The 23,898-nt window shown below is 35.4% G+C and overlaps 1 protein-coding gene across 1 annotated transcript in view; it reads right to left on the bottom strand.

Annotated features, from left to right (window-relative positions):
- Positions 1-1,129: 1,129 nt before the first annotated feature.
- Positions 1,130-23,898, bottom strand: part of SEMA3D (semaphorin 3D) — a 195,192-nt gene continuing 172,423 nt past the window's right edge. The window contains exons 14-18 of the mRNA XM_008149524.3: positions 22,491-22,532; positions 19,325-19,482; positions 16,858-16,922; positions 12,899-13,038; positions 1,130-5,442 (exon numbers count right to left, since the gene is read on the bottom strand). Of these exons, the coding sequence (XP_008147746.2) occupies positions 5,023-5,442; positions 12,899-13,038; positions 16,858-16,922; positions 19,325-19,482; positions 22,491-22,532 (825 nt within the window). The 3' untranslated portion in view covers positions 1,130-5,022. The remainder of the gene's footprint in view (positions 5,443-12,898; positions 13,039-16,857; positions 16,923-19,324; positions 19,483-22,490; positions 22,533-23,898) is intronic.

The following is a 23,898-nucleotide window of genomic DNA, read 5'->3' as shown; positions in this document are numbered from 1 at the left end:
TCCATAGTAAATTAAAAGAGTGAATTAAACTGATAGAAAACCTATCCTATAGAAAATAATAATTTGTGGGATCATTTAAAGGCATTTTACTAGATATATTTATATATAATTCTCTTCCCGCTTCAGATTTTCTAAAGAGCATGTATTGGTTTATAAATTTTATATGTGAGCCAGAAAGAAATCTATATTTTAAATAGCAACCTGGAACAATGTTCAGTCTAAGAAAGGCCAACTCAGCTGTTTAGAGTCTTTTGGCATATTAAGCACATCTCCTAATTGCTGTAGGCATTTCCATAACTATAAGGTGTTGCTTTGAAAACTAGGATCCCTGAGGCCAAACAAGAGTCTAGCTGTCATGTCTTAGAAATAATAAGGGTGCCCAAGAAAGTCCATAATGTAAGAGTAACTGGAACTAGAAGGCTGCATCTATTATGATGGCTGAATATCTAATATTTCTATTTGGTAGTCTTTTCTCTCTTTTTCTTTCTTTCCCTTTCTCTTTTACTACCGAGTAATTTGTCTTTTTTATTTTTATTTTTATTGAGATTTATATCCTTAATTTACTTTTTTGTTTTTAAATAATCAAGCACAAAGAATTATGTTGAGCCCAGCTGGTGTGGCTCAGGGGTTGAGAGTTGACCGATGAACCAGGAGGTCATGGTTCAATTCCCTATCAGAGCGTGTGCCTGAGTCTCATGCTCCACCCCCAGTGGGGTGTGGCTCAGGAGGCAGCTGATTACTGATTCTCTCTCATCATTAATGTTTCTTTCTCTCCCTTCCTCTTTGAAATCAATGAAAATATATATTTTTAAAAAGTAGTTACTTGTGGTAATAATGTTCATCTCAGCCTGCCAAAGTCTAAATTTAAATCACAGTAAAGCTTAATTACATAATTATATTGATTGGGTAGAGCCACTTATTCTTTTATTTATTTATTTTCTAAGGGAAATTATTTGTAAACTTACAGTGTAGAATATGTCTACTAATAATTGTCAGGAAATATTTCTTTGGTATTTGATTTAGTGCAATTTTATGGATAAAATTTGGGGTATTTTCAGGGGTGTGAAAACAAAATTTGCACACAAATCAACATTCTGTTTATCACCAGAGAATACTAATGTTTGTGTTTTATTATAATACAACCAAAATATACATTTAACAAATTTTAATTACTTTAGATTACAAGACTACAATTCTCTCAAAATAGCAAAACTATAAATTCAAAATTGATTGCTAATCACTTACAATACCAGAATTAAATTATAAAATAAACTGATAGATTCTTGCCCTTTTCCCAAAAAAGCATCTATTTAAAACTTACCATAAATACTTTATACTACAAAATATTTAAATGAGAGGTATAAGTCATGTACATGTTCCTGCCTGTGTACTGTCAATGTGCAGCAGCTTGGAATTTTAGATATTTTTTAACCTCACATATAAGCTAATTTATTTAACTATTGTGGTCATCTGTTGGAAAAATATATCTTTCTATAAAAAACATTTTAAATATCTCCCTTTTTTCTAAACTATCCATTCCCAGTAAGGTGAACCAATCCCAACATACTAAGAGAAATGTAACATTCTCAATGAAAGCTATTTCAGTTTTTAATTTCATTTGTATTAATGATATCTGTGAAATATATATATATATATATATATATATATATATATATGTTTAAAGTATCAGTGTTAATGAATGTTTTTGTTCAGTTTAATATTTAGTGGACATCTTGATATTAAATTGTCCTTAAAAATTTAATTTTGATAATGTTGAAAAGGAGACACTGCCCACTGTAAACTGATGTTTTCAGTTTAGACTGTACAATCCAGCAGGAACAAAACAATAGCATATGAAGAACCTAAATATAGACCAAAGGCAAAATCCGAGAGTAAGATGATTTTGCAGGCAGCGTATTTTAAGTAAGCATTATTTAGTAAATAGACTGATGATATTTTGTGTCAATGGTAGTTCTACTGTGTGGCTTTTGCATATTTCTAAATTTCTCTGTGACTATTTTTTCTTCTCTTAATTTAGTTTGTTTTAAAAAATGCTTATTTAACAATGTGAATGTAATATTTAGAGCTCTTTGGGGAAGGGGGTTCTCCATAAATTACTCAACAATCCACTTTTTTGTTAAAAAAACCTCTTTAAATTCGTATTAAACTGAATGTAAATGAATGCAGACAGGCAGGATTCCATGGAGCAGCATAAATAGCCAGAATGAGATGCAGGTGAGAAAAGGCAAATCAAAGACGTATGTATTCAAAACAGGGGAGAAAAATAGGAATCTAAGAATAAACAGACGATTTAAGACCTCTCATGAAGAGCTGATTTCTAAGCAAATGTATTTGAAAATATCAACTATAATTTTTCATTATTTCAAAGAGAATTTGGTAAAATCTTCAGTGGTGAGGAAGTATATATAATGTGTCTTGTCTTACATTTAATATATTCACACTGTTCCTCAAATGTTCTAGGCAATTAAAAGGTTAAAAAATTAAATGTAGTTTAGATGACCTCTATCTTTATAAATACACATAAAACTTTGTCCATATGTTTTTATTATATGACATTTTATTTTACTAATAATATTTCAAATGTATTTTAAGATTTTATCATAAATTAATAGTTTTAGATCCAAAGTAGCCAGAATATTAGCTGTAAATCAAAATAGGTTTTCAAAATTTTGTCTGAATAACTATGATAAGAAAGAACTAATTAAAAAATGGCTTAGACATTCATATTTGGATGAAAACCAAATTTATTTTCTCAAGTCAATCCTAACATTTGAGCTTCATGTAATTTTCTCAAAGCCATCCATAATTTGATCATTACTGTCTGACATACAAAGATGTGGAAATCTTTAAAAAATAAAACATACTCCCACTTATTTGCTTGGAGCTCACTATGAATTCCTGAAACATTTTAGCCTAGCAAATCAATAGTTACAAACACTCTTGCTATGGTATTTAATTAGCACTCTGATCCTACTACAACTATTCTTATGCATTAATTTTTAAGAGTGATTTGTTCTGGTTTACTGTTTTTAAAACCTAAGTTTTAAATCCTTAAGTTTTCCTTATACAGACACATCTATAAATATTTGAGTTTCATATCAAAAGGGGTACTTAACCTCATACATCAGAGTGACTACTTTGAAAGGTAAGTGATGCAAATTAAATGAATGTAAGATAGAATGCTTTGAACATAAAGCCAGTCACAGACATGATACTGAACATGGTAATAAGTTGCCCGCTAATCACACGGGTTCCCACAGGCTTTTCTTTCAAGACACATAGAATGCATGAGAAACTAGCAATGTCTGCTATTTAGTTTTCTGAAAGGCTGCCTTCCACTTGAGGAAGTGACTAATTTTTCATTTCACACTAAAAAGGGCGTGAAAAGGCAAAACAGAAGAAGGCTAAGGGTTTTGTGTTGAAGAAAGAAAGGTGAGTCCTGCGTAAATGGGCAGAAAACATACCATGCAGGTTCAGAGGTAAAGTCAAACTGGCGATATTTGAAAGTGCTAAAAAAATACGAAGAATGTTTATGTTGTAAGTTTGTGTTTTTTTACATGTGGTAGGCTTATTTATTATTAAATTACTAAAACAACGCTACTTGAATTACAGCATATAATCTCAGAAATGCAAAAAGATTTGTGAAAAAAAGATGTCAAAGAGTTAACTTAACCCTTTCCGTTGTCAAAATGTTTGCATTTGTTCTGTTACTTAACAATATATCTCCCCGCTCCCACCACTCTTGTCTACCTAATTCTTTTTCTATGTATGTGTATATTGTTCTTTTCTGTTCACTCAAATAAAGTCCCACAATCCAATATTCAAGAGACTAAAGGCAGTAAATGAAAATGATTTATAGGTAATGATGAATTTTTAGAAAAAGTACTGAAATCCCCTTGGTTGTAAATAAATTTGTGCTCATTCTTTCCATGATCCTTTAGAAAATTTACTTTTCCTCGGCCTTTTGCTAGCAGGCTTTTTTAAAAAAATATAATCTAGAATTTTTTAGCAGATGTATTATAAATTGGCAGCTACTTATACTCTGGTGAATAAAACTACATTACGTTTCACCCACTTTATTTGTGACTGTTCTTCCTCTTTATGGGGCTATGAGTTTCCCCCAAAGCCAGAATTTATAGCTGTCTTTCCTTCTGTCTCTTAACAAATCCCATCTGCATGCCTTCCCATTAGGATGCAGTGTACGTCATGATGTTTCCCTCATTTTATTTAAATGTTTTCCCATGTCTCACTTAAATATTTGTTAAGCATTCTGTCCCTGTGAAGCTCAGCATTTAATCTGAAAACACATGACTGAGCACCAACGTCTCTCCATGAACCTGCTTCTCCTGGTCAGTCATAAGGAATCCTGGAGGAACACTTACAACCTTCAGTAAATCAAGGCTGTAGCACACTGAATAATCCCCGTGGTCTGATAAAACTAATGCATCTCTCCAAATTCCTAAACCAGGCACCAAGAGTGAGTGGCTCGTTGGGAAAGTTCCTGTTGCTGTATGAGTGGCCTGAATGTGTGTCTTCCCTTCTTCCCGGAAAGGAGCCTGTTCTAGAGGGGGATGATGTATCTGATCCTAAGAACATAAAGCACAACAGCATGGTCAGCCCCGTGCTGAATTGGCCACGCAAGGGAAACGAAGCACCTTAGCACAGGGCCACATGTGATGTCTGCTCAGCTCGCTTATTTACACGGCACCATAAATTGAAAAAAAACTCAGAACACAAACCATTTACAAATGCAAAGTCCCTATTTTGCAGATAACTCGGATACACTGCAGGTACAAGTTTAGTTCTTGGAAAACTGGGTCAGACGACTTAAGTTGCCTTTCCTTTGCCATATTCACCACCCACGGTCTCCCTCAGACTGTTCTTCTTTGTGCCTTAACAAAACACCGTGGGAGACTCTTAGGAGTTAGTATCAAGGATGTACAAACGGGAGACAGTGTTTTTGCAGGTAAAGGACTCTTTTTCTTTAAATTAAACAGGAAGCTACGTGGCCACCGCCCTCGGCAGCCCCTCTCCGTGATGTCTCCGGTTCCGTTTCTTCTTCATCTCCTGCATGTGCTTCCACTTGGGGGCGCCCTTGTTGCGCTGCCGCCGCTTCTCCCGGTGCCACATCTGCTCGCAGTACTGGTCCAGGCTGAAGTTGGGGCTGCTAAGGATTTGGATGTAGTCTTTGTATCTCAGCCGTGACTCGGCCAGCAGATCCTTGACCTGCCCCTCCTCGTGCTCTGCCCTCTGGGTGTTCTCCATCTGTTCGTTCTCAATGACATTCAGAGTCAGCTTCACGATGGTGTGGATAAACGTGTGCTCCTGGGCTTTGCAGTAATACATCCCAGAGTCCTTCTTCTGCAGACTTCGAATCAGTAGCCCGTAGTCTGTTTTGATGATCCTTTCATCGGGTTTCAGCTGCAGGATTGGGGGGGGGAAAAAATGTAGGTAATAAATGAAAACCAGAGAGGCTATGAGCAAATGAAAACAGGCCACATAGTTTTACTTAGACGAGCCTAAGATATACTCCCTGTCTCTCTGTCATCAAGCATAATATTGTCAGCCATAGCCCAAGAGAGTGAAAAAAAAAAAAAAAAAAAACCTTCAACTGAGGTAATAGCCCCCCAAAATGCATGTTTGATCTCATGATGCCTAACTGAACCTTTGGGATATGGTTAGTTTTTCTCCCAGTCTACAGATAGGAGTGAAAAGCTGTAAAAAAGGAATGAAGTAAAACTGGAAACTATCAACTGACCACCTACACAGAGATTTCAGATGCCAATTGGTGCCCTAAGAATTGCAGAGCTAGAATGTGACATAGACAGTCGTGTATAGAAACATATTAGCAGCTTTAGTGCATGCTACCACCTTTAATGTAGAGTAGAACAATGATTTCAAAAGGAATTTACTCTGTTTTCTAGATATCACCAAATAAATGATCTGAATAGCATATGGAAACTGTACGTGGTGACTTGTTAAAAGTCAGTGGAAAGGCATGGATACAGCCTTTTGAATGTTAGAGCTAACCATTAAGCAGAACCATATTCAGAAGGATAGCAACGTCTAAAGCCGAATTTCCCTCTTTACTCTGGGTTGAATTTTGATACTGCGTGTATACATGACACCTTAGACGATGTCATTTGTGGAAATATTTGCCATACCTCCATATACCATAACTTGGTAATGTGATTTCCAGTGTGAGAACGTTCAATGGACAAAAAGAAACCTCCCTGAAATGCAATGCTCTTTACCCTTTGAAGCGATACTACTGAAAGGCAATTCAGTTAAGCTTGCCTGGCCTACAATCTGGTGTGAATAGCGAACCTATCTTCACCAAAACGAAAGGCACGTTTACTGACACAAGAGCCCTGTTTAAAGTGGAGATTGTGAAGGGCCGGCAGTAAGCGGAATCACAACAACAACAAAGACGCCTGGAACACTTCCAGGTTACACATCGGCCCCTGTATTGTAGACTGGCAGAGGATGGAAATCAAGGAGGCATAAAGACGGCTAAATTAAATTTATTCACAGTGGGTGGACTACGCTCCGCATCTTTATGTGAAAAATATGGAGGAAAAATCCTTCAATTCTGGAAATATGAGAAAAGGAAAAGAAACATCTCTGGCTACCAGCCCAGTCAACTAACGAGTATATGGCCAACCACCCTCTGTGCCAGGGAAGTGCAGCCGGTGGGGTACCACACGAGGCCACAGGCAGGTCACGGAGCAGATCCCTGGTTGATGAGGCTGAATGGTCTCCAGCCCTGCCTTCGCTCTACACTGAAGCCACCCCATGAGGGTTTTGTGTGTTTCTTTCCCTCACTTTGCCCATTGGGTGAGCTGGGGGTGGGGCATTTTTTCTAAGGAATGTATTCTGAAGGACCGGACATTTTTTAATGCTATCGTAACACAAACTAATCGTGAATTCACTTACATCCTCAGTAGCCATAGGAGTCTTGTGCCCTAAAATAAATGGAATTGGTAGGGTTCTAAAAGGCCAGGCTGAAACAGAAACATCAATCTCAAATTTAACACACTGGGTATACTAGTATATATATATTTTTTTATTTTTAAATAATTTTACTTTAGAAATGCTTTTTTTAAAATTTAAATACACCTTAGAATACAAACACTGACTCCATAAGCCTAGGTTCTGGTCCCTATCTGCTAGGCTTCTGATGATAACTCATTTATCTTCCGTGCTCGGTCTCCCATTTATCAAGTTGGTGACATAGCATATGGTGGTGTGTTGTGTTTTTTTTTTTTTTTTTTTTTTTTGGGGGGGAGGGGGGTGTTAAAAGTAAAGCTCTTTGAAGGTTAAAGTGTGAAGTATTATGAGCAACATTACATGTTGTTGGAGAAGTGACGTTCTGAAACCTTTATTTCTGTAATTCTTTTAATAGAAAATGACCTGTGGTTTTTAGCACGACAATCAAAGCAGGTAACTATCTTTCCAGTTCAGCTCTCGATTTCTTTTCATAGCTGGTATTCTTGCTAACGTTTAAACTGTTTAATGTGGGTTTAAAGATTGTCACAGCTGCATCTCACTACTTTTTATTGTTCTCTTTAATATCCTGACAGGAAGGAATTACCACTTTGATTTCACACAAAATATGCAACACTTTGTCATTGTTTTCGCTGTTCTCTGTTTGCATCCTGTTTACATTGTTGTGCTCTGAAGTCTAGCTCCCTTCCCTCCTTCCATACTGCTTCCGCCCCCCACAGGACTCAGAGTTTCTTAGACACCTGGCATTTCATTACTCCATTATGATCCTTCTTCGCCTTTTCTTGCTTCCATGAAGTGCTTAGTTTTACTTTGGTTTTTTACCTACAGATATAAACTTATTTAATAAGCCCTAGCTGGTTTGGCTCAGTGGATAGAGCATTAGCCTGCAGACTGAAGGGTCCCAGGTTCGATTCTAGTCAAGGGCATAGGCCCGGGTTGTGGGCTCAATCCCCAGTAGGGGGTGGGCAAGAGGCAGCCAATCAATGATTCTCTCTCAGCACTGATGTTTCTGTCTCTCTTTCCTTCTCCCTTCCTCTCTGAAATCAATAAAAATATATTAAAAATAAATTTTAGGCTTCCTGGATTTATTTAATGTCTATTAGATTGTGTAAGTTATTTTTTTTTCTAAAATTTCAAAAATATGAAGTGGTATCTCTAACAAAATATATTTTGAATGCCATATTTTCATAGGACTTTTGCAATCTAGAGATAGAAATCTGTGACCCAGAAATTAAGTGGTTGATTAACATTTGCCTACTTTGCATTCTCAGTCATTGTAATGCTTTCATTCCATGCTGGAACAGGATGCTTTATGCAGACTGTGTCTCGACAGTGAACTGTCAGCACAGTCAATTTAGAAGATTCAGCTCCTCTACAAAGAGATAATGTAATCTCCGGCCACTAATTTAAACTCATGGAATTTTCTCCACTCTAAAGTGATAAGTAAAAACTGCTCAGCCTTACAAATCAAAACCATGCTTGAACTGGGGTTGACTGTCCATTTGCCTAATGTGAACAATGATAATATATTTGGCATTATTAAATGTAGATCTTCAATGAAGGGCAATTCATTTAAAATGAGAAGAGTCACATGGGAAGAGACAAAGGACATTTAGGTATTAAGCAGCAGGTAAAGGTCAGGGACTTCGTTCTCTGATAATAGCAGCCTAATGGCAATTCCTTTGCAGATAATTCACCTGTCATTCCTTTCATAGCTAAAGAATCGCACACGTCCTACATGTGACTGGGGTTGCAGGAATATCTCCTTTCTTCAACAAACAGAAGAAATATATTTAAAAATAGTGCTGAGGCAACTGGCTCATAATTTAAAAGAAAAAAAAATGAATGTATACATACCTAACCCTTAGATTTATTTAATGTTTGAGTAAATGTAAATATAAAATGTGAATTATAATTTTAAAAATAAAATCGTAAAATAATTAAAAAATATGTATTTTCCATTTCATCAAACAAGTAATTTTTAAGCATAAGTGAGAAACATATAGATATAAACCAATCGATTTATATAAGTGATAAATATAAATTATAAATCTTTTGTATGTTAGAAACACAAAAACTTTCAGCAATAACATAGTAAAAAGTTATTTCTAATATGCATAATATTAAAATGTTAATATCTAACATATATAAATGGCTGGATAAAATAATTTTTAAATAAATACATTGATGTAAACGAAGCAAATGTTAGGGCAATTTACCAGCTACAACTGAAGCTACTAGCCAAGAAACATGAAAAGATAATTAACATCCAGTAATATTCAAAGAAATAGACATTAACACAAAATAATACTTTTCCATATCAAAATAATTTTCTTAAATTATAATATGAAATGTTGCCTCAGGAGGTCAGAAAAGGCACCAGTAGGGTGGTTTTAATGGAAAATTGGCAATATACAGTTGTTTATCCCAAGCCATATAGACAATTAATCTTATTTATTTTTCTGTTAAGGGTTTGTCTGAAGAAAATAGAAAAGTAGAGAAAGATTTAGATATAGGAAAGTTGCTTACTTTTTTTGAGATAAAACATGAGCTATTTAAATAAAACATGGAACATTCATGATGACTGTGACATCAGGACAGTGGGCGTACGGACAGAAAAAAATATGGTATTAAAGTTGAATGACAAGGGAAACTGCTCACAATGTAATGGTTTAGTGGGGGGAGAAATGCTGGAATAGACATCAAAATAGAGTATTTGTGCTTATCTATGCTTAGAGGCCTCATAGTTCTTTATATGTTACTATATTTTCAAAACCATTGATATTACCTTTATAATTAAAAGAACAAAATAAAACAAAGACTTATAAAGGGAAAAATGCAAACATTTGAAGATGCTTTATAAAATGTTTTAAAAATCCACAGAAAAAAGACTACTGCAAATGGCATGAGGTATTGCCTCTTCTATTCCTCAAGATCCCCAAAGTTCAACAGAAGCTTGGGGACTGCCGATTAACTCGCTCATTTTAGCATAAACATCATCCATTTCCAGCACAGCTTTACAAGAAAGTCAGCAGATAACTGACTCATGACCTTCCCAGCAGCACCCAACTGTGAAACAGCTCAGTGAGGAAGTGTCCTCCCCTTGGCAGAGAAAAACCTGGTGACAGCCTCTGTGCCACAGGAGATCCTGGTCCCTCCCTCAGGCTTATTTTGAGGGGAGGAAAGATTCCAAACTGTGACCTCCCTGGTAAGGAGCAGAAGGTATCCTGCTGGGGAAACTGTTTCAAACCTAGTGTGGATCTGGCCCCTTTCCTCAGCTCAGGAAGCAGTATGGCAGAACCTGGACCAAGTGTGACTAGCTATTTACAAAGATAAATGAATATACCATTTGAAATATTACAGCTCAGATACTTTTAAGTAAAATTCAATAAATATACTATTTCTGCTCCATTGAAATTCATGGAGCATGGTACCACCATGACTTATGATATACTGTTAAAAAGTAAACTAAAGTAATGCATAACATTTTCAGGAGGATGAAAGATGTGAATGCAAACATGCATAGTCAAATGTAAGTCTATAACTGAAAAGAAATGATCAAACTTTATTAACTATAAAATTGAAAATACTGATTTGGGACATTTAAAATATTGCAATGTATCTAATAGAAACTCAGTATGTTAAAACATTCAGATAACATTTTTCATATATACTAGTATATATTGTTAATCCTCACATGAGAATATTTTTCCATTGATTTTTAGATACAGTTTTCACAGATAATAAATTCCTAATGCACAGAAAGATCACCAGTGCCGAGAGAGAGAAACATCAATGTGAGAGGGACACATCAATTGGTTGCCTCCCGCATGGGTCCCGATCGAGCTTGCAATGGAGGTAAGTGCCCTTGACTGGAATCAAACCTGGGACCCTTCAGTCTGCAGACTTATGCTCTATCCACTGACCCAAACCAGCCAGGACTTCCAATATTTCTTGGATAAAAAGTAAGTGCTCTATATGTCAAAATAAAATAAACTTTTATGCCAGATAATATTTCAATATATACTGGTAAATTAGGACCCTTAAAATAAACATTTAGTATGGATAGGCCATCATTTTAGAATTTATGGATGTCAGTAATAATGAAGAATCAAGTTTATATATGTAATATCTTAATCAATAAAGAAAAAAAAAGAATCAAGTTTTACTGGGTCAATTTGACTTAATAAGGACAAAATTATTCCTTTGGTATTAACATGTTGTGTCATTATTTTGATATAATGTATTCTTAAAGATTGATGAAGAGAATGACACTAACTTTTTAATACAGGGTGGGGCAAAAATAGATTTATAGTTGTGAGTACATGAAACAGAGTTTATTCTTGTATTATTATTTATTAATTATTGTATTATTTTCCATACGAACAACTGTAAATATACTTTTGCTCCACCCTGTATAACGGGGGAACATATCTTTGAACCAATTTCTTATGATACAATTTGAGACTACCCCAAGGTTTCTTAACTCAGCACTGAAACTGGGGCCAGCTAATTCTTCATTGTGAGAGATTGTGCCTTGTGGGCTACTCAGCACAGTCCCCGACCTCTGATCTCTACCCACTAGCACCCTCCACCCCTCCCACCTAGGTTGTGACAACCAAAATGTTGCCAAATGTGAGCACTCTGAGAGCAAAGTCCCCTGCAGCTGACAACCACTGTTCCATACTAATATTTAGTCGGTTGTATATACTATTTTAAATGTCTATAGACTTATCCAGGAGGCTGCTATTTCAGAGAACATTTGGTCACCTCCATATATGACAGAGAAATGGAGTGTTCGAGAAGTTACAACCTGCTCATAAATGCTCAGCAGTCAAGCTGAACACATGACCAGCGCTATTTCCTGTTTTACACATCCTCCCTGAGAGTATCTGCAATTTTATATGCGTACTTTACACTTGTGAGTAATCCTTTGCTTTGAAATTCACATTCTTGTATGTATTTTTTCCGTTTTATTTTCACAATAACTTTTGGATTTATTTTGTTATAAAATTCTGGCCCATTGGGGCTCAGTGATATGACCAAAGGAATTCTGAATCCTGCGCTCATTCCATTATTCATTACAGTGTTTTAGTTTTAATATTGGGAATTTTAGAACTCTAGAGTGAGTGTCATCGGTTTTCTTTTAGGTACTGAAAGAATTCTGCCAATTAACCTTTGTTTCATGACATTCAAAAAATATTAATACAGGATTTCTCAGACTACCCAACTCATCCCCTTACATTGACATCTTTAGACCTCATAAAATCTCGTGATATGTTTCAATCACACATATGTGTTAGAATGACTGAACCAGAAAAAAGTCCAAAGATGAACAGAACGTCCATATTACTTTTCCCTCTGTTGATTTAATTTTAATACAGGAGAGTGAAAATGGACATATGTCCAGATACTTATCCAACTATACGTAAGATATATATTTCATTTATTTTTATACATACTTGACATGTGTCATTTTATGACCTAAACTGAACACAATTTGAGCTAAAATTTAGTCCTTGTGCTTCAATGAGGGGAAATATTGTGTTCTTGTTCTTGGTCAGGGAATTGTTCTAAAATACAGACATTCTAGGAGAAAAATTATTTTTAAAATACACATATTTCTTTTTAAACATTCAACCTTCTGTTAAATATATTTTATTAATATTTTTATTACATTGGGCTATTCTTACCTCAAAGGTGTTGTAGCCTTTGGTGTTAATGGGTATAAGCTGTTATTTTCCTTTTTATCAAATAGCGACGAGAGCACCATATGGCACTAGAAGTTGAACGTCTCTCACAAACAAAACCCGATTTAAGTTTTATACTATTTTCCTCAAGGTGAGCCTTTTTGATGGCAATGACTTACCTCCTCTCGGTGTTCCTCTCCTGCCCGCTGGATATACCACTTAATAGATGCTTGCTGGGATTTAGGTATACATTCCAGAAAAGTTGAATTAAATTCAATGCCAAAAATCACCTTTTCATCAGCAGCTTCGTGAGTAATGCCTGGAAAGCAAACATGGAATAGGAGATTAACCTTGACCTGATTTTAAAAGCAATGGGAAAATAGACTAATTTAGAACAGATGCCATGGGGGAAAGATTCATACACATTATTAAAGAGAAAGGAAATTCATGTTATAATATTATTACCTAAAAGTCAAATATTATCTAACAGATTGATTTTTAAAACTCTATCTCTTCCTTGTAATTTTCACTCTTTCATGAACATATTAACTATTTGCAATTGACATTTGAAAATAAGAATTCACCAGGTCTAACTCTAAACATTGACTCTCTTTCTCTGAGCTGAAATGAATACACTATTAACATCTTTTAATGCTTTAACACCTTTTAATTTGTATAAAATATAACCAATTTTGAAGGTAGTTCTGGAAGAGCAATTTACTTAACTTTTAAAGAGAACTCCTATCATAAATTGGTCCACAAAGTTGACCATATAACATTAAGATATTTTGATGTCAGAAAAGTAAGTACAGTGGTCTATACTTGATGCAATTCTATAATGATAATAAGCTAGAGGCTCCCATACTCAGAACCAGGACCTTATCTATATTACTTACCAAAATACAGGCTGGGGTAAAGGTAGGTTTCCAGTTGTGAGTACACGAGACAGAGTTTATTCTTGTATTATTGTGTATTAAGTATTGTATTACCTTCCATACAACTGTATACCTGCTTTGCCCTAGCCTGTATATTATTTTATTCAAAGGATACTTTAGCCCAGCATGCATTTACTATAAGATAGTTAATGGGATGCTAAGGGAGCAGTGTGTCAGACACCTTATTCCGTAAATCAACTGCACCATCTGAAATACGTTCCATCCTGAGTAGCCAAAGGCTGTGTCCCATGTGTGATCTAAGATCTGTAGCTCAAATTTGATCAAATAAAAAATGACGGCTGCTCAGCCTGGCCCAAACATGCACTTTTTCATCATCTGTTCAGATGTCTCAATTCTGCAGATGGGCCTACTTAGCATTTTAGGCATAAATGAGAGTAAGGCTTAAGGGACCTACGTGAATCCTAAATCTATGCACAAAATTATCAGCAAATACCATGACTGTACATAACACCCATTGGTCAGGCTTCGTTTCAAGAAACTTCTTTTGAACTTATTCGTGTTTTACCAGCCATGGTTAAGTGAAGCCTGCTGACACCATTATTATCTGTCTGTCTATAATCTAACCTTCAAAATGTGTGGATTCCATTTGGAATCTGTAATCTATCCACTATCTCTGCCAACTGAACATATTATAACTACAATTTTCACAGATAATAAATTCCTAATGCACAGAAAGATCACCAGTGCCGATCTGGAAGAGCAAGACATGCATCATTTCACAGTAACAGATACCGTTTTCCTGAGCAAAGGGAGTTAATGAACAAAGCAGGGAGGATGCAGGTTGATTATTAGGTGATGGGCAAGGGCTCAAGAGGAACTCAATTAAACTGATTCAACCAAGGAATTGTCTTTTAATAAAAGACAAATTAGAAAAATCAGCTAATAAAGTGAAATAGTGAGCAGACTGTATGAAATCCTTTTTCAAATCAGTAAAAACAATGGCCTTCGGACACACAGTTGTTAATTTGACTGGAAATAATAATACAAGAAAAATAACTGGCTGCTTTTGTCCCAAGCAGTTGGAACAGTGGTGCTATTTATTAATATGAGAAATTCTGCCAAACAGGTAAGTTTTGGAAAAGATAAGAATTCTCTCACAAATATAATTTCAGATGATTTTAGGCATCTAAGAGGGGTTCTTGATAGGCATATGAGCTTACAAGTCTGGCATACAGAGGAAGTTCAGAATTAGATAGTGAATTTGTGAGTATGGTAGTATTTCCATTGATGGTACTAAGGAGTGAATAGGCAGAGATTGAATATTCAGGTGGTGGGTTGAAAAAGAAAGCTAAGAACACTCAAAAGGTGCCCTGACCAGTGTGGCTCAGTTGGTTGGGTGTCGCCCTGTGCACCATAACGTTGCTGGTTTGATTCCTAGTCAGGGCACATACCAGGGTTGCAGGCTGATTCAAATTACCAATGGTTTAAAACCAGCTCACAAATTTTCTACATAATCAACAATCAGTTTTCATGGGGCCATATGAACCAGAATAGCACTGCATGGAAGTCAAATAATGAAGGTGTTTTAAGAAAGGAGTTAGAGATTAAGTAAAAATGAAAACTAAAAATTGATCATTGGATTTGGCAAAGTAGAAATTGCTAGTGACCTTGAAAACAAATGGATTGGGTCAAGTGATGATGATGATGATGAGAAAAGTCTGTGTGCAGTGGGTTATAGCAAGAATGGGATATGGTGAAGTGGAGACGATAATTGTAAGTGCCTTAGGCAGCAATTGTGTTTTATAACTCTTCATAATATTTATCATCATCTGACAGAACACACATATTATTTGTTTTTATGTTTATTGCCTATTACCTCCCCTAATACACACTTGAATATAAGTTCCATGAATGCACACATTTTCTTTTTGTGTTTTTATAATTGAATTTATTGGAGTGACATTGGTTAATAAAATCATATAGGTTTCAAATGTACAATTCTATGATACATCATCTGCATATTGCATTGTGTGCAGGTTGTTTTCTTTTTGTTCATTGATATCTTCTTCAATTTATCTAATATTTCCTGATAAACCTCATATGCACACACGGAAAACTGTACACTTAGCACCCAGTGATGATTTTCAAAGAAAACACTGAACATGACTATGAGTCATGTACATATCAGAATGAGAACTCAAAATACAATTCTAGTCCCTAGCTTATTTTTCAGGAGAATGAAATTATGAATTATAAGTAATTGTTTTATTTTAAAATTATAGAAATATTGCTGGATCATAAGTAATAGACTACAAAATTTGGGTTGTTTATTCAGTTATAGGGTGGTTACTGACAATGTGATGAAGGGTAGGCAGTTCTTTTCTTTCTCCATCTGTGTGTGTGCATGTGTGTGCGTGTGTGTGCGCGCGTATGCGTGTCCATGAGTATGTGCACTTATACTTCCTATCTGATGGCAGAGCCTGACAGTGGAAAGTAACTAAAGCTCTAGAATATATAATTTTATAGATTTTTCTCTGTTTGCACACTTATTCAACAAATCACCTGTCTATTCTCCACTCTGTACTTATCATATTCAGATATTCAACTTTCTATGAAATTTCCTCTGAACTATGCAGCCTCTAGTGATCTCTCTTTGCTAAATTGCCTTATCACTAATTGTGCCTTATGACATCTCCCCAAAGAATTATAAGCTCTCTAAGGAGTGTCTTTGTCTCACAAAGTACAACTGAGATAATTATTTGCACATGCAAGTCACTAATAAGTATTTACTGATTGAAGACCTGAATTAATAAGTGATTAAAAATAATGCATAAGCTACCTAACACTTCTTTCTAATAAGTGCCTAGCCTACCCTGCTATCAGACTTTTCTGGCAAGGTCTCTGAGTTTTCTCTAAATGTCCATATGTTTTGGACTATATCCTGTTTTATCTTTAATAGTAGTTCTCAAACTTTACAAGGATAGATATGGCAGTAAAAAAGAAAAAAATGTATAGAAATGTTAAAGGACACATGAAACAATGATATAACAAAGGATTATTCACTTAGGCACATGGACAGGGTGTTGATTTATAAAATCTCCCACTGCTTTCCCAGAATACAAGCATTTCACAAAACGAGATCTTCCTATATAATAGATGTTTTAAGTTATATAATGAAAAGACACACAAAGACTAAGCTTAAAGTTTTAAATGAGAGAAGAGCATATTAAACCTATACTTACTCTCTTCTATATCCCAGCACTGGGTGATTGGGTCTCCATACTTAACATCTTGGCGTCTAGCTCGCCTATGGAAAAGGGATTTAACTGTTTAGAACTTCAAACAAGATAATTAAAATATAGAAAATTTACAGCTAACACTAATAATAGTGGCAGAAGCAGAACTATGCTTATCTTACTGCCCAACTTAAATGTAGGTCAATATTCCAATCACTCTAACATTAAATCAAATAGTAGTAGTCGTAGTAGAGTCTTAATGGCATGAATCCTATTTGAGCAATGAGATGATCTGAATCTTACTAAACTACTACAGTGTTCTTTTTCTTTAATATTTGACAACAAAATAGGTTGACTATAAATATAATCCACATTTATATACATCAAATCATACCTACCCTCTTTTTAAGTCAGCCATGGGTAAGTATTAAGACATAAAGAACTTTAGTGGGTAGGAAAGTACACTCACATACAAAACACATTATCATATTAAGATTCAGTCTTACATAGATTTGATTAAGCAATAAGTTAAATACTGTCACTTGAAATAGAAGTACAAGCTTGATATGGTGTGAATGGCAAGATGTTATTTGTATCTGCTGGTATGCACTTGAGATGACAATGTTGATGATAGTAATAATAAATAATGTTTTCTTGCATTATTGTTACATATTTTCTTTAAGAGAAAATAGTGACTATTGTATGAAAAAAGAAAAAAACATTGCTAAATTTAAACAAGTGTTACATAATTACAATATATCTTTGCTTTGGCTATTTTATATTGCCACTTCAGCTATCACAGAAGTCACTGCAAACCTTTGGCAATATCTAGAGCAGGGGTCCTCAAACTTTTTAAACAGGGGGCCAGTTCACTGTCCCTCAGACCGTTGGAGGGCCGGACTATAGTTTAAAAAAACCACTATGAACAAATTCCTGTGCACACTGCTAAGTCGGCTGCTAAGCAGGACAGGCAGCAGCGGCAAAAACACCCGGCGGGCCGGATAAATGTCCTCGGCGGGCCGCATGTGGCCCGCGGGCCGTAGTTTGAGGACCCCTGATCTAGACTGTTCCTTAAGGGTAATGTTAACCTTGTGCAAGAGTCATCTATTATACACACTTTTTGGCTCACGTGGACAATGTGCTGATAAGGGGGAACATCACAGTGGCATGTCTGCCGGTAAAAGTACAGTCTTGGGAAGTACAAGAAAACTTATGACAGTATAAGGTACATAGGTCAAGAATGTTTTAAAATCTTGACTTCTTAAGCAACAGGGTCAATTCATCAAACTGAAGATTTATTACCAGCTAATGAGAATTCTTACTTTTTAGCTTGTAGAAAAGAAAAGTATTCCCCAAATACTCACTGTGCTGAGCATATTCTTGAACAAAATCTTTAATAAAATGTTGGTGACTTTTTACTTTCAATTTTGTAATAATCTCTACTCACAATTAATTTAGAGATTCCAAGGATTATAAAACACCTCCTAATTTTAGTCAGTATCTGCTATTATACTATATCTTCAGTCTGTGATCCCTGAAATTTGCATTTTGACAAATCAGTAAAATTTGGAAAGAAAAAGTGCATAGGCAGTAGTGGAACTAACATAGCTCTCCTGTTATCTTATTTTGTTAATAAAACCTAAAGATTTTTTAAAATGCCATATACAATTCACTGACTTTTTACCTAGAGGAAAATGTACTTTGACAATATTTTAGAAAATAGTGCTACTACTATATTCCACATTAAAAATATATATATCATGATATATTTAGCCAGCTTCAGTCATACTGATGGGCAGTCAGGGTCTTGCCTTTAATTTTGCTGTTGAAAACAATGCTGAAATGAACATCTCTGAACATACAACTTTTACATGTGTGTGTAGCATAAATCCCTAGCTGGGAATTACTAACTCAAAATAGCATTGTTTTTAAGACACATAAAGCAATGAACTACAAATGGGAGGGCACATTTTGATGTTGAAGTATATCTGAGTGGCAGAAATTGGTCAAGTTAGAGTTACTACTATAAAAGTAAAATTGTACCAAGTCACTGGATATGCTATGGATTGCATGCAACCCACACTTTTACAAACATATATATCTACACATGATATGCAAAACAATGAGTACATATTGAAATATGACGGGAAAGAGGGAGGAAGGTAGAAAGAGTAAAGGAATAGAGAGAAAAAATATTTTAATTGTGTTTAACATCAATGAAGGAAAAGAATATAAACAATTTATCAGAATTTTTTAAAATTCCATATTTCAGAATTTCACATTCTTTCTACGTCAAAATCTAGTGTTATGCTAAACTATAAAATAAAGAATTTTAATATTCCTACTGTAGACCATGTTTTCTATATAATATTTTCTCTTTCATCTAAACTATAAGACACGGTATTCATGTGAAATATTCAAATATTCATTGCATAGAAAGGAAGGTGTCATATGAACTCCATGTGCATCTTACCTTTTTGAAGTGGGTGTATATCGAGAGCATGAAGTTCCATCCCAGGCACAGTAGGGGTCTCTGGCGAGACAACAGTCTGCACAAGCTTTCCCATAAGTGTCACATCTGTGCAGTGAGAGCTGAACCAATCCATCTCGGGAACCAATGTACAATTGTTGCTGCAAAGCAAGCAAAACAAATGAATTAGCAGCATCTTTCAAACTAGTCTTAAGAACTTCCCTTTCTTGAATACCACATCACAGAACTAAATCTGTCTCCTAAGGTGTCCTGCCCATAATAAACACTTGTACAGACACATAACAAAGAGTAAGAGAAGTCAATCACTCCTACTCCTGACAGGATGGTGATTTGAAGACCTTGGTACTAAAATGGACAGCATTCTATTGGGCTAGAGTAACCTTGGCAGTAATTGAAGAAGGTTAAAAACCAGCTGCTAGACTGAAGAATTAAGATGTCAAATTCCTTCTCAATCGTTGAAAATATTCTTTGGTAGAGTATATCAAGCACACATACTATAGGCGATGCTGATGGTCTTCGCCTGACACAGTTTCTTGTGGAAGAGATGACTGAAAAGAGATTTAGGAAACTTTCCTGTGGTTTTAACTAACCTTTTCATTTGCTAATGAAGTACATACTGGTCCCTGAAGGAAATGGGGTTAAGTGGGAGAAAAAGTATTTGGTATCACTGTGAAGAAAATACTAGGGAGACTTGAGGGATATCTTATCACAAGTGAAAGGCTGCAGGATACTGAAAAACCCAGCAAATACAGTTACATTTTGAGAAGAAGTTCTGAAAATAATGCACGGCTTCCTATATATATTCACTTGAGTGTATGGCGTGGTGGTGAGGGATTGGGGAAGGGGGGGGGGGTGTGGTACAAGTGCATGAGCCATAGTGTGTGCCTTCAAGAACTCATGGCCAACTCAGGGGACCATGTGAAACTCTATGTGAAGAAAAATAATATGAGAAAATAGATATCGGCACAAATAACATACATGTACTCAACCTACAGAAATCTTTTACCTATTAAACTGTCAGTTGAGACTTCCTGGTGACTAAATATAATGCACATTTTTTAGTATTTGTTTTACTTCAATTCTCCATAGTGTTTGACACTAAAGACTTGAAACCCTCTTTACTTTCTCTGGTTCTTCCTCTTTATTTCTGCCTGACTTCTGTTTCCTTTGATGATTCTTTTCTTTGCTTTAATTGTTGGGTCTCTCTGTTTTCTGTTCTCATTCCTTTACCCTTATTACACAAAGACTAGAGGTATCTTGAAAACAAAAATGTAGACACACTGATTTCCCTAAATCTACACCTTGGCAAGAGGCACCATCTTTAGCCACCCAAGACACAAATCTGGGAGTTGTCTTTAATCAACTTTCTCTCTCCTTCGACCTGTCACCTTATCTTTTCCATTCTCTCATATAGAACTCTCTAATCCATTTCCTCTTCTCCCTCTTCACCGCCACTGCCTGTCTCAGTTCTTATCATTTCTTTCCTGGATTACTTGTAAGTGTCCTAATATTCCCACTGGCTTCAGCCTTGTTTTCCAACAACCCCCACCTCTAACCCAAAGGTCAATCAATCCATCTTAAGCACTGTCATACCAGACTGGTCTTTTTTTCCCTCCCTCTCTTCCTTCCTTCCTTCCTTCCTTCCTTCCTTCCTTCCCTTCCTTCCTTCCTTCCTTCCTTCCTTCCTTCCTTCCTTCCTTCCTTCCTTCCTCCCTCCCTCCCTCCCTCCCTCCCTCCCTCCCTCCCTTCCTTCCTTCCTTCCTTCCTTCCTTCCTTCCTTCCTTCCTTTTTACCTTTCTAAAAGGAAAATCTTATCACCACTCCCTCCTGCTTAAGGATTTCATTATCCTTAGAAAAAGCTATTAAACTTTTTAGGAGGACGTACAAAAATGTACCTAATCTTGCTCTGGTCTTATTTTCCCAGACTCATTTCTAGTCCCTTGTCCCTGGAGCACAGATACGTCCTTTGCTCTAATTGTACTGAAACTTATTAGAATACACTATGGTCTCTCGCTCTTCACACCTTTTCAAACATTCTCCTCTTCTACTTGGCATATGCTTCTCCAACCATCTCCCTTTATATTTATCTGGTTAACTGCAACATCCTTGATGGCTCAGGTTACATATCTCTGTTTTGTAGCTATCTTCCCCTGCTCCCTTGGCTTCCTTTTAGACCAGTTCCTCCCCCTGCCACCCCACCACCCTGTCTCCCTGGTACATGCTTCCATTGTTCTCTGCATTGTCAGCAGATCCTCTGGCTCCCAGCTCTACCATAGCTTCCAAAGACTAAGGGCTATGCCATTCATGCATTTCTGTACCCTCCAAGGACAGCAGTAGGTCTTGAAGTACTAAATATTGAGTGGATGAACAAATTAATGGAAAATATTGAAGAAGAAACCTATTTAGATCTTTTTTTAATAATCCCTCTACCATACTAGGCATACCTGTGTAAGACAATTTTAGCAAAACTTTAATGTAGAACATATTATCATGTGGCTTTCTTAAACTTTAGGGGTACATATAAAAATAGGAATGCAAGTTTTAATCTCTTGAATCAACTGGGACTTGGCATATCATATCTGAGAACTGTGAAGTCATATTAATTATTATTATTATTATTAGCTACCATTTACTTCACACATAAAATGTTCCAGCTCTCAGTTCAAAAGTGTGCATTTGGCATCCTATTTATTAGGAGGTGGATATTATTTTTCTAACTTTGCTGTTGAGGAAATTGATTGTGGGAGTCAGATATTAAATGATAGGTGGGAGGTTAACTGTTGGGTTATTTGCCACCACAGTTCAGAGTCTAACTCCTAGACTTCCTGATTAAAAACCATTTTTAATGATTAGGGCTGTTGTTCTACATGAATTACTTTATGGCCTTGACAGAAAGAGAGTTCAATTTTCAAGAGCCACAGGAAGGAGAGAATATGTTATTCAATGAATGAAATTTGGTTTCATTTAATCCTAAGGCAAGACTGAAGCAATAGTCTTTAATCGGTTATAAAATAAACACATAATCTAAAGTTTTTTCTATTATTTATAATTTAGTTTTCAATTTCAATGAATTTTCTCTAAAAATAAACTCTAGTTCAATCATCCTGTTGCTTTGTGGTTAATTTTCACAAAAAAGTTAAGAAAATACCTGTTTCAAAGACAACTCCATGTTCAAGATGATTGATGAGTGCTGAAAAAGAAATCAAATATTAAATGATCATTAAGAATCTTTTATAGTAGCCAGTAAGTTGTTTTATCTTGTACCAAAGATCAACGAAGTAAACTTCAAGGCTCTGTTATATAGGGAAGGAAAGGATCTTAATGTTTGCTACTTCCTCCCAATGGGTAGTAATTCTACCTTTAAATTTTTTTCCCCAAAACAGTTCTTTTAAAGCATTTTATTAAAGAATAATCACCTAACTGTATGAGAAACACTATATTGAAAATCATTCCCAGGTACCCAAAAGGTTTCTCCTTCTTCTGCTTATCTTAACTGCTTCCATGTAGTTCAAACTAGTGTTGACAAGAACATCTCCATAATTATTTATTACCTTTTTCTGCTCTTACTTAGATCAGTAGTTGAAAAACTGTGTTCAAGTAGCAGAGTTCTGAAGAGTTATAGTGCTCCTTGTGGATGACCACATTCTTTACGGAACTCTGCAAAATGCTGATGCACATGATACCTTGATATAAACTAGGGCCAGTTTTGTAGAAAAGATGCCTCTATGCATGAAGTACAAAATCAGACATCTGAACACAAAAAGCTTCCAAACTAAAAAAGATGAAATGTTTTAAATATTTTCATCTATTTATCTAAATTCATTTATTTCTCACCTGTCAATATTTACTAATTGAAAAACAATAGCAAATGTAAAAAGTTTACGAAAGCATATGAATATAAAACTTTAAAGCAAGAAAGTCCTAGCCAATAAGTTCTAACAAAACAGGTTCATTATTTAATCTTTTTTTGTTGTTATTTAATCTTAACAGTGGAATTTAAACAGTTTTCTTAACCACTGACAGCCACTGAAGGAAACTTATTGTAATGTACCTATCTATGTTTGGGGCTTTATTTTTGGCTTCTGGATTCACATTTATATTTGATATAGATTTTATTTTTGGTAGATGCCAGATAGCAGGTCTTTTTTTCTTGTTAACTCCTTGACCACTATTAACTTCACAATGTAAACAGGATTCTGTAGAACCCAGCATGTTATTTAACTTGAGCCCTTCACAGTGGAAGGCTCTACTCTCTTCTAGGGCAAAAAAATGTTTACACGGAAACAGTCCATTTCAATAAAATAGTTCAACAAAAAATGTTATAAAAGGCTTAGCATATTTTTAAAAGCTCTTCTAAGAAATGCAATTTTATTTCTAATGTTATTTTCAGAAAATAATTCTATATTGAATTTCATTAAGGATCTACAAAGAATGCCACAACTCAAATTTACTGTGAAAAGTCAAAGACATTCCCAAAATCTGGAGAGCTATTATTTTAGGTATACTAACTCTTTTAGTGGGCAAGGGGAATTTAACATATGTGAAAACTAACTTTC

The sequence above is a fragment of the Eptesicus fuscus genome, chromosome 14, assembly GCF_027574615.1.
Source record: "Eptesicus fuscus isolate TK198812 chromosome 14, DD_ASM_mEF_20220401, whole genome shotgun sequence".
Taxonomy (NCBI): Eukaryota; Metazoa; Chordata; class Mammalia; order Chiroptera; family Vespertilionidae; genus Eptesicus; species Eptesicus fuscus.
The sequence above is the reverse complement of the archived record's forward strand: the minus strand, read 5'-3'. Positions and strand labels throughout refer to the sequence as shown.